Raw genomic sequence first — 12,421 nt, forward strand, 5'->3', positions numbered from 1 at the left:
TAACCCTGATCTGAAATCTCACTCTTTGGCTCTGTCTCTATAGCTGGCTTCCCCGCTCTGATACCTGGCACTCTCCCACACTCAGACACCCCCAATCTTTCTGTGACTCCATGGGACCTGAGACCACACTGGTCCCGTGAGGGCTCCACCCCCAAATAGCATCTGGAGCAATGTTCCTCAGGGGAGCCAACTTCTAAAAGTTCTGATTTTGTGTTCCACTGCTCAACCACTTGCCGGGAGCCAGCCCCTCCCCCCACGGTCTATCTTCCCATCGCTTTGGATTCATTTCTCTGTTCATCCTACCTTTCAGAAAGTGTTCAATTTTCTGTTCCTAGAATTGCTGCTCTTCTCTTCTATCTCCTGTTGAGTTTTTAGGTGTTTGGAATGGTTTTAAACCTATCTAGATGAACTCCTGGAATATGATATCATTTCAGTCTGCTACTCTTCCGCCATCTTGCCTCTCTCCTATATTTACATTTTAAAGTAATACATTTATTCATGCAGAATTTAAAAATAAAAAGGGTGTATAATTTTATCATAACAAAAACTACAGAGGAAAAAATTTGCTTTTACTATCAATGATCTGAGGACATTTGGTTACTTCCATGAAAAAATAAAGAGTGTGATTCCTATCTCATCTTATACACAAAAAAGAAACTGCATATGGATTTAATATCTAAATATGAAAAGGAAACTTTAAAATTTTAAAATAAAATGGGAGACTATATTTATGATCTTGGGGTAAGGATGAAGTTTAATATTCCAACTTTATTGAGATAAAATTGACATAGGTCATTGTGTAAGTGTAAGGTATATAGTGTATTGATTTGATACACATATATATTGCAAAATGGTTACTACCATAGTGTTAACACCTCCAGCATGGAAAAACTTATTTTTTTTAACATTTTTTTAAAGATTTTATTTATTTATTCGACAGATGGAGACCACAAGTAGGCAGAGAGGCAGACAGAGAGAGAGAGAGGAGGAAACAGGCTTCCCGCTGAGCAGAGAGCCCAATGCGGGGCTCGATCCCAGGACCCTGGGATCATGACCTGAGCCAAAGGCAGAGGCTTTAACCCACTGAGCCACCCAGGTGCCCCTTTTTTTAAAAGATTTTATTTATTTATTTGACAGATAGAGAACCACTAGCAGGGGGAGTAGCAGGCAAAGGGAGAAAGAGAAGCAGGCTCCCCACAGAGTAGGGGGAGCCCAATGTGGGACTTGATCCCAGGACCTTGAGATCATGACCTGAGCCAAAGGCAGTAGCTTAACCAACTGAGCTACCCAGATGCCCACAAGGAAGAACTTTTTTTTTTTTAAAGATTTTATTTATTTATTTGACAGACAAAGATCACAAGTAGGCAGAGAGGCAGGCAGAGAGAGAAGAGGAAGCAGGCTCCCCGCTGAGCAGAGAGCCTGATGCGGGGCTCGATCCCAGGACCCTGGGATCATGACCTGAGCCGAAGGCAGAGGCATTAACCCACTGAGCCACCCAGGCGCCCCAAGGAAGAACTTCTTAAAGACCATGTGAAAAGCACAAACTTTAGTAGAAATGATTTGTACATTTGGCCCAGTAAAATTACAATTTATACTAAAAAAATTAATGACAGTAATCTACAGGCTAAGACGAGAAGTACTTTTTGAAACATGAATAAATAATAAAAGACTATAATCCAAAATACCTAAAGAGTTTAGATACCAATTTAGGTAAAAAAACAAAAAAACAAAAAACAGAATTAAAAAAAAAACAAAGTCATTAGAAAAATATGCAAAAGCTTACATTAACAACTCAAAGAAAAGGATATATGAATGAAAATAATAATGACCAATAAATGATAAAAACAGACCCAGCCTCCTCTGTCATCAAGGTAATGGAAATTAAATTTTTTCAGATCTGTCAGATTGACAGAAACATAAGTGAGTAAATACTATTTAAATTGACATATATGTACAGAGAAGTTCATGAAATATGAATGTACAACTTGAACATTATTATAAAAATAACCTGTATATCCATCACCCAGCTCCAGATGCCCCAATGTACCTCTCACAGATCACAGTATCTTTGCTCTCCACTGGTTGCAACTATTACTTTGAGTTTGGGCAACAGTGTGCTGATTTTCTCTGGAAGGAATAATCCTCACTTATGCAGCATTTGCTGATTTCCATAGAATAAGTACTTTTATCAGGACAGATTTCAAGCAACCAGCAAATCAACTAACTCAACAAATTCTTGAAAATTTAACAGCAGCAGCTCTTATGAGCATGTGCAAACCCACTCTAGCACTCAACTGCCACTTTATTACTTCAGTTTTTCTTCTTTATCTTCCTTTAAAAAAAATCGCTACCTAAATAAGCATTCTCAAATAGTTTATATTAACTACTTCTCACAACATCAATATTATTATATTACTTAATTAAATTGTTTTTGAAGGCTTCCTGTATTCTGGAAGAGTTTAAATAGCATTGGAGTTATCTGCTTTTTAAGGGTTTAGTGCATTCCTCTGAGACATCGCCTAGATTTACTGATTTTTGTTTACTAGCTTTCTCTTTAACACCTTATTTATGTCTTCCATGGAAATCAAACAATAGATTTCTTAAAATTTCCTTTCCAGTCAGCAGTGGTAAACTATATTTTCCTAGAAAGGTACATCCTCCAGGTCATCAAATTTATTTACATGTATTGAGGAAAGTAGTTTTAAGATATTTTAATTTTGTTTTCTAAGGTTATTTCACTGTCACCTTTTTTACTTTTAAATATTTGTTTTTCTCCTACTTTTTCTTTTTAAGATTTTATTTATTTGAGAGAGAGAATACAAGAGGGGAGAAGGTCAGAGGGAGAAGCAGACTCCCCATGGAGCTGGGAGCCTGATGTGGGATTCAATCCTGGGACTCCAGGATCATGACCTGAGCCTGAGTTAAGGCAGTTGCTTAACCAACTGAGCCATCCAGGCACCCACTCCTGCTTTTTCTTGATAGCAATCTAGGTATATTTCTTTACATCAGGGTTTTTTTGTTTGTTTGTTTGTTTGTTTAAGAAACTGTTCTAGACTTATGTCCATTGTTTCATTATTCTCTAAATCATTAATCTGTTCTTATAATTTTATTAGTTCTTTCCTACTTCTTTCTAAATTCCTGATTCAGATCATTATTGCTTTCGTTATCTCTGGTACATTCATGTTTGTAATGAAGACCATTTGTTTTCCTCTGAGATCACCATTTTAGTGTTCTTATAAAAATGAAACATGTATAGCAAAAAGAGTGAAGAGTACCGAAATGTGATTCAGGACACAGAGGTCCCAAACCTAATTCTCTTTTTGTCTATCAGTCTCTCTGCCAGTATAATCTTGGACACATCACTTAGCGTTCCTCTTTCAGTGTCCATTTCCTCAACTAGAAAATAGGGACATATTTGAAGATCTCAAAACTTCTATTTTGCTGTTGCATTTAATGAATATGTTCCTATCACTAACTTGCCACGTCAGGAATTTGAACTAACTCTAGTCTCAAACTTCTTAAATAATGATATACTAGTTTGTCTAAGAACTATAGTCTCCTATGTAATCACAAAAGTCATGCTTCTAATCCTTCTTTGGCTGCAAGATGGGAGTCTGAGCCTCAAGCAAATCTCTCTATTGGTGTTCCTTACTTACTTAGCTTATTTTGTCATAACCAACCAACTGTTGAAAGTCATATAAAGTTGATGAGGAACTGTTTTCCCAAATCCCTTGAAATTCTTGAAATAAATAAACACACAATTGTCAGTAATAAAAAAATAAGCAGCATGCACCTTTTTGTGAATGGGTTAAGATGAGGCAAAAAGTAACAGATACTACATCAGAGTAAAACTTAAAAAGAGAGATTATAAGGCCTGGAAGTTATGGGAAAATATGTAATAATGACAACAGAATTAAACATTGACAAATTCTGCAATCTAAACCTTCCTTAAGAAATATAAAGCAAAACCAAGGAAAAATTTGTTAAAAGAGAGTAAAAAAAATGTTAGAAAATGGGAGCATGATTGTCACAGAATATTATCCATATTACATAATATTTACATGTAAAATCCCTGTCGTAGTTAAAAATCTAAGCAGTAATTAAAAAAAATCATTGTCCTTTGTGGAAGAATTGATGTTACCATAGCAAAATGGAATATCTTAAGTTTTGCATTTACCAGTGTGTGTGTGTGTGTGTGTGTGTGTGTGTTTAAGCATTGACATGAACACAATATATTTTTGTGAATGCCAGAAGGGAAATTGGGAGGGAAACTGAACAAAATGCCCTTCATTTACATTTATTTTCTGAAGCCATTTTAAGTCTCCCATTTTATAAAATGTTATTATTTAACAATAGCAGTCATTGCCCACTCCGTATATCCCTACATGTTCTAAGTAAATTGCTTCTGAGTAGTTTTTCTCCACATCGCACCACATCTCTAACTATAGGAATGTAATTTTGTGACCTTAAAATATGCATTGATTTTTAGATGCACATGTGGAGAGCAGAATAAGTAATAATGCTAAAAAAAAGGAATAAATTTATTGTTTTATTTACCTCTCAAGAAAGAGAAAGAAAAGTTACATGCTACATTTTGTTTAAGGATTTATGATGCGGCATAGTTTCCTTTTCTTTTTTGATAAATATTTAAAATACATGTAATATTAAACAGTCCACCAAATTGAAAACCTTATGTGAAAATATGGGACAATGGTTTGGAGGCATAAAGACACCTACTGTCACACAGTGTTTTGTGTGTTCCTTCGTAAGTCAGTACCAGACAAGCCAATGAGAGTGAGGGCTCAAAATTTTTCAGAAATTCTGACTGAACAGTTCCCAGTTATATATGAGAGACCACTGCTTTCAAAGTGTCAAAGTAAACTTAAAAATATAATTAATACAGTATAGTGCTGGACATGGTATGAAAGACAAGGCATGTTCATTTATTTTGGCTAGACTCTAATTTAAATGTAGAGTTTACACTATGACCTTTATAAAGTTTAGATAAGTTAATAATTTTTAGTTCGTTTTTCTCTCCTCTAAAATGGGAATAATAATGGTTACTTGCTAGGGTGGTAATAAACACAAATGAGGTAGTATATATAATAACACAGGCACATACAAGTATTTAAATATTAAATTCCTATTGCCCTTGTAGTGATCATCTTTTTTTAATGAACCACTGTTTAAAAATAAAGAAATTAAGGTAAGGAATAAAATATGAGCATGCACATCAAAATAGAAAAAATATTCCTTAAAAGTGAATGAAATTAAAGTGTACTATTAACATGGAAATTGAAGTGAATCCAGAAAACCTTCAAAATTCTTCTGATGTGGGCAGAATAAAATCAAATATAAAAACAAAGTCCTGGACAAACAATATAATTATGCTGTATATGTTGTTTCAGAGGCAAAGGCCCATTGAAAAATACATCTGATGTTATTAATGCCGCCAAGAAAATTGCTGAAGCAGGTTCTCGAATGGACAAATTAGCCCGCGCGGTGGCTGATCAGGTAATATTAGAGGAAAAGCAAACACATGCTGTGTGGTATCATTAATTAGCGCTTGGGTTCTGTAATGGGTTTTATGTACCCTATAAAATGCTTCTGAAGGATGAATTGTAATCACTAACATTTTACAAACAGGCCTCTAACTCTGCTGAGACTGAGCTGATGGCAAAAGTAGGTTCAGTTAAGGGGGTCACATTAAAGCCCATGACCAAAACTTCTTGAGAAAGAAGAGTACCTGCTACTTCAGAGACATAACTCCTGAAGCAGGGGTTATGCTGGCTGCCCTCATGCAACAAGTCAAGGACACTACATAAAGCAGAAGAGAAAGAAGAACTTGAACTTTTGTTTTTTTTTTATATTGATCTTCTTCTATTGATGCTCTGTATAATTCATAGTAGTTAATGCACTAGCATAAATGGGATTAATCCACATAATCAAGAGCCTCCAGATCTCATTTTCATCCAGATTTAAAAGTATCACAGATAAATGAAATTTGCAGAGTATCTTTTCAGACTGGAATCAGATACATGTGAGAGTAGTTCTATCTCACCTTGAATGTTTGAGTTGATCTCCATACTCTTCACGTTATGTGGCTTAAACTGGAACTCTAAAATCCTGTTCTAAATATGTCTAGTTGCAGTAGAGTCCCATTCCTAATAACGATACTTTAGGAGGTAAACTTTTACAGGTAACTAATTCTCATCTTATTCTTTTCATTTTTTTTTTAATTGGTAAAATGCTTGTAATGTGTTCTCTTCTTATTCTTACCACAAACGTGAATTTGCTTACTAGACTTCAATGCAGTGATGCTCTCTGGAGACCCTAAGAGACATAGGATTGTTCCTTCTCCATAGTGGCCCTACTCTCCTGTGATTATTGAGTTGCTTCTCCTCATTTTCTTCTTTCATTCCTTAATATTTGGCTGTTGCCATAAATACTTGCTCTCTTCAGGCTCCCAGATTCTAGAGTCCTTTGGGTCAATACCAAACTCACTCATCTTCTAAACACTGAAAAGAAAAACACATGATTAAACTATCAAGTCTACATTTATAATAGATTGTCTCATTTTAATTTTTTTTACGTATATGATGGCTAATCCAAGGGAATGTATTTTGCTTGCTTTGAAATTTTTGAGAAACACTTAATAGTAAAGATAATTCACTAAATACCATCCTTTGACTATTCCCTAAAATTTGTGTGGGTTGAAGACCAAACTATTACTAAATTACTAATTTCAGGACACTATCAGCTGCCAGGCCTCCTACACTTTGCAGCATACATTGAACTGCTTTATACAGAGTTCTATATGTATCCCAGAAAGTTCATGGAGACAGTGAATGTACTTGGAAATGTGCATGCATGTATGCAAACAAACAAAAATACACCAGCCAGGAAGGAATGCCACATTTTTTTGCCCGAAAATGTAGAGGGAACTTGGGACGAGTGGAATGAGAAGAGATTGGTGGTGGTCCTGAAAAGATTTTGTGAGGAAGGACTTCTTCCCAGAAGAGAAAGTGGGTGGAGTTTGGATGGCTTTCCATAAACTCTGAGTCTCAGTCACTGAAACTGTTTCTTAGTATGTTTAAGCTCCCTGAGTTCGATATTTTTTATTGTGATTTTTGTTTTTGCCTTTGCATTTTTAGACCCTTATTTCTAAATATTATGCAACTTGAATCCTGGCCCCAAACAGTTTGGCTATCTGGAAAGCACTCCACACGTGCACACAAACAAATCCCAAGATTCTAGACGTATTTTGAAATTAAATGACAAAGTATTTAAATGCTATTCTGTGATAACTTTTAAAATAAACAGATGAGGGTTAAATATAACCCTCTCTTTGTAGGATTCTCACTGTCATCAGCTGTGAAGCAACTTGCAATTTTTGCTAATGTTTTGTCTGCATAGGACGCTTCTTTCTCAAAATCTGCACCTATTTCCATGATACAAGAATTATTTTTCTTGGTCCATCATGCTTTTATGTGTGTTTTAAATAATAGAATAGAATGAGCATTAGCAAGGAATGGATTTGTTGCCTTTATTTTGCCTGAAAATATTTTTATGAAGATTTGAGATATGCAAGCAATATAAACTTTTTACAGACTGTTGCATTTTTAATTACTGTTCCATTGAGATAGAAGTTCCAGTTTAATTTGCTGCAAGGTATTTGTATCGAAAGCCTTGTCAGCCCTCTAGGGAGATATCATTTTAAAGTTAATTCCTTTCAGTATATGGGTCTCTGGAGTAGGATAAATATTACAGTATAAAGTACTTGTAGAAAGCTAAAAACAGTCTCTGTGGGATTCTTTCTTGATAAATGCAGTTAGTGAAAAAAGTACCATAATGGTATTATATATAAAAGAGACCCCTATGTCTTTCATTAAAGAAATGATTGTGTCACAACCACTGGCTTCACAGTCTTAATGGAACAACTGCCTTTCTTGCTTTTCTTTCTTTCTTTCTTTCTTTCTTTCTTTCTTTCTTTCTTTCTTTCTTTCTTTCTTTCTTTCTTTTTCTTTCTTTCTTTCTTTCTTTCTTTCTTTCTTTCTTTCTTTCTCCTTCTTTCCTTCCTTCCTTCCTTCCTTCTTTCATTCTCTCTTTCTTTCTTTTCTCTTTTTTTTTCTTTCAGAATTGCCTTTCTTCAGCTTGAAGGAAACCCAGCTGGAGTCTTTTTTTTCATACTCTAATTCTAATTAAGTTACTTCGGTTTTGGCTCTAGGTTCTTATTTTTTACAGTGTTTCATCAAGGGTTCTGGTGAGTATATGCTCTTTACTAGTGCCAGATTGAGCCAGAACAATGGGATGGCCTACAGAATCTTGAACTTTTGATAGCAATAGAAACATATTTCAGTGGCCAAATAGCGATTGGTATTGAAGCCTCAGAAATGCTTTACGGAGCCATGTAAATGCCTATGGAAGTGTTCAGCTAAGCTCAGTTGTATTTGATGGAGATCTACCCACTAGGTAATAAAGAAAATTCAAAATCCTGGTCCTAGTTGGCTCTGGAACAACCTCTGAAGGGTTCTGTTTTTACTTTTAGGAGTTTGTTTCAATTGGCTTCAAACTCATTCTACTTAAATCAATTGCACTAACAGTGGTCATGATCCTTCTCAGAGTCTCTTATTTAAAGAAAGTTTATAATGTTACTAAAATTTTGCTAAACATAAAGGTACAAAAAGTGAAAGAGGCTTCCTTTAGTGACTGATACTTATCTGAGAAATCCAAAGGAAACAAGCGATTTCCCCCCCAACTAATTGAATTGAAATTCTGTGCTATGCTGTGTCAGAGAGATTGCTACCTGGAGCGATTTCCTTCTGCTTCTGTTGCTTTGGTTGTCCATATTAACAAAACTACATATGGTGAATGTTGGATGGGCCACTAGGAAAAAACCTGGAGAATATCTGGTTTTCTTAACAGTTCAGAAGACAACTGGTAAAATTACTCAAAAACATGTATAAAAGTTCCCAGAAGACTTTATGGAAGATCTTCATTATTCTTTGTATATAATTATATCAAAGTAGAGCTGACCATTCTAAAATACTGGCTATGGCCTTCCTAAAATGTGCTATAAAGAAGTGAAGTTAAATGGGGGTAATTAAGGTATATGACACTAAAACCTTTTCTTCACACAGCTTTTATATAGTATTAGAAACTGAAGAGTACTTGCTAATTGAGATCACTTTTTTTTAATGTTTTATAGTGTCCTGATTCAGCATGTAAGCAGGATTTATTAGCCTACCTTCAACGAATTGCCTTGTATTGCCATCAGCTTAATATCTGCAGCAAGGTGAAGGCAGAAGTACAGAATCTCGGAGGAGAGCTCATTGTGTCAGGGGTAAGCCGTGACCTGGGCTTCACAATTAAAGCTCCCACTGTTGTACTTCCAAGGCAAGCATTCTTGGCAACAGTACTGCTTAAAAACACCAAACTACAGTGATTCATAGGGAGGGTTTTTTTTTTTTAAATAAATGTTATCACCATTATTCCAGACCTTACAATAATTCACAAAGAGCAATTTGATTTTCCAAATACCCCATGTTTATACTAGCCTTGTAAAATCTCCATTCTTCACAAGAAAACTAATTTCATAGTCTGGAAACTCATTGCCAAGCTGTGACTATTACAATTATTTGGAGCTTTTGTACATTTACTCATTGTGAGTCTACTTCCCTTTGTTAGTCTTAGTAATTTTCACTCTCTGTTCAGGAGCCAGCCTCTCTATGTGTGGATTGTGTTCACATGTTAGAGATGATGAAAACAATAGGAACTCATTCATCAGGTTCCAATGCATACTAGGTTATCAGTAACCCTTGAAAGCCAGAAAATATCCAAATTTAATACAGGTTGATGTGCTGTTGCCAAAACTAACATAGCTGTCAAACACTAACAGTTATGTATTCTTGCTTAATCACTCCAGTGTTTCCCTTCGTATCTGGTCCACTTTCATCAGATATAAAGAAATGAGTTTGATTAATAGAGACATTATGATTTCTTGGCAAGATTTCCAAATGTATGTGTTGAGGTTCTTCACCTTGGCTTCTCCTCCCTCAGTCCCTTTCTTTGAACATGAGGTGCCATCTGTTGTAAACTATTTGCGAATTTCAAAGTGTGGCTCTGCCACCTTTAGTTCTTTTCCCAGTAAACCATGATGCCATTTTAAGTGTGGCATTACCAGGAACATAACATGATCAACATGGTGAATGCCTTATGAGAATCGGACTAGTCATGACGCTTAATTCTTTACTGAGACATTTTCAGAAATTTAGCAGTTTGACCATTTGATAAAAATATGTCGAAAAATCATTCTTGAACCCAAAGGTTTCAGGTTCTATATTGTTTGACTTGCAGAAAACAGCTGGGAAAAGAGCTGATCTGGCTTGCATGGAGATGCCATCTAGAAAGACTGTTCCATGCAGTCTCCCCTAGAGTCCAATAAATTGGCTATTTTGTGCCTCTTCCCAAAGCATAGTCACCTCTTTGCATTTCCAAAATGATCCTGCTTCAACATTCTTCAGCAACCAAGAGCAGTCTGTCTTGCAATGTGTCCTTTCTGCTGAGTTGGTAATAACCAAGATTCTCTGCCAAGAAGTGATCAAAACATTGCATATCCCTTGCTTCCTTTCTTATCTTCAGACTCAATGGTATAGTCTCCCATACCATTCGGCTTTCATGTCCATCTGTATATAGCACCCGTGGAACTGAGTGCTTTTTGTTTAGCTTGCCTTATGTGCTTTCATTTGTCACTTTCCAAATCTTATTATTTACATGGATGCGCAAAGCATCTTTGTGGATCTCAGACTCCACAACCTCATCTAAGCGATATTTGACTGGCAGAGTTGCTCTCCATTATCCTCTCAGTACCCATTGTTCATCACTGCTTCCAGAGCTTCATTTCCATTGTCTTTTCCTCATTTAGATGTAGTCCAAACCATCACTGGCTTTTATCACTTGCACTGTTGGCATTTGTAGAGGTGTTTGAGATTGAGAACACCATCAAGAAGCCTGTTTCCTTCTTTGAGTCTTACTGGCAAAGTTCAAAAATCCTTGCATGGGGGAAGGCTTCTTTTAAAGGAATGTTATACAACTTTATAATAATTCTGAGTCAAATGCATTATAAAGGTTGGCTATATATTGCTCAGTTATGGACCTGCTCTTGGCCTCCTCATTTTTTCAAAGCTTGATTGCTATTTGGTGCCATACCTACATCTGTAGTCTGCTGTCTTTGCCACTTCTGCCTCCATCTTATTCTTCATCCTCCTTCACTGATGGCCAATGAAGAAAAAAAAAAATCAATGTTTATTTTGCAAAATAGCCACAAATGACTACCTTCAAAGTTCTGAAAGAGTCAAGAATGTAAGACCCCATACACACAAACTTTTCAATGATTTTGCCAAGAAAATGTGCCCATGCTTGGGGCCCCATTTATTTTATGGTCTGGCATGACAAAGTTGCTACATTTTTAAGGAAAAACTACTAGAATATAACATGCAATCAAAAAAAGAGAGAAATGTTTGAATCTTTCTTCCTTTTTCCTATGTGTTTATGTACATGGGATTCAGGTTTGTGGTTTCTTCTCTGAAACATGAAAGCCCCCAAGTAGGTATATATGTTAGTAGTCAGATTTTCCCCTAAAATAAGAGATTTGGATAGGCTATTCCCAATTTTGTCAAGAAAAATTATTTGAATTTCAATGCTGAGAACTGTGTTTTTAGACCCTTGTGCTATCAAGATAAGCAAAATGCACGTGTGCACAGTTATGTACCATGTCAGCATGTGTATGTTTTATGTGATTCTGTGTGTACAGACTGGGAAAAGCTTCTGTTTTATCTGTGTTTGGCTTGGGTGTTTGGGGGCAGGAAACTCAGTAGGTTATGGGTGGGGAAACAATGGGTCCAAAAGCTCTTGAATCATGATGGCAAGCTAGAGAAATAATTCAGTCTCGAATATATGCCTACATGTGTTCATTCACCCAACTGCTGTCTAAGAAGCACCATTAATTTTCTGGCTGGAGATACGTTTTTAAAGTTATTGGCTTACATCTTTCTCACCGGCCAAAAAAGTACTGCTCTTAATAAATCTCAGAGTAGAAGATGCATTTGTGAGCCAATTCAGTTTAAGCCATTTGTATGGTTGCTAAGGGGGTCAATGGGGAAGAAAAATTAAAACAAAACAAAACAAAAAACTAACAGTGCTAGAAATGCCAAGGAGAAAGTAGAGGAAACCAAAGTCCAGAAGATTAAACATCCATTCATTTATAAACTTTATTTGCTTTGTGTTTATTTAAACTCTTAAAACAGTTTTATATGCTTTCTGGAAAAAGAAATGTTCAAAGAAGAAAAGAAAAATGAAAGAAATGGAAGGAGGGAGAGTAAGAGAGAAGAGTCATGAAAGAAGGAAGAAAAAAAGGAAAGAA

General features: G+C 35.8%; 1 protein-coding gene across 5 annotated transcripts in view; it reads left to right on the plus strand.

Moving 5' to 3' along the window:
- LOC111148019 (catenin alpha 2) overlaps positions 1 to 12,421 on the plus strand; it is a 1,008,661-nt gene that overhangs the window by 957,203 nt on the left and 39,037 nt on the right. For 4 of the 5 annotated variants that reach the window (XM_022504362.1, XM_022504359.1, XM_022504361.1 and 1 more), the window contains 2 exons: positions 5,409 to 5,514; positions 9,209 to 9,343. In XM_022504362.1, the coding sequence (XP_022360070.1) occupies positions 5,409 to 5,514; positions 9,209 to 9,343 (241 nt within the window). The remainder of the gene's footprint in view (positions 1 to 5,408; positions 5,515 to 9,208; positions 9,344 to 12,421) is intronic. The other variant, XM_022504363.1, reaches the window with a different exon arrangement.

Source organism: Enhydra lutris, unplaced genomic scaffold (assembly GCF_002288905.1).
Source record: "Enhydra lutris kenyoni isolate GAN:26980312 unplaced genomic scaffold, ASM228890v2 scaffoldscaffold18, whole genome shotgun sequence".
Taxonomy (NCBI): domain Eukaryota; kingdom Metazoa; phylum Chordata; class Mammalia; order Carnivora; family Mustelidae; genus Enhydra; species Enhydra lutris.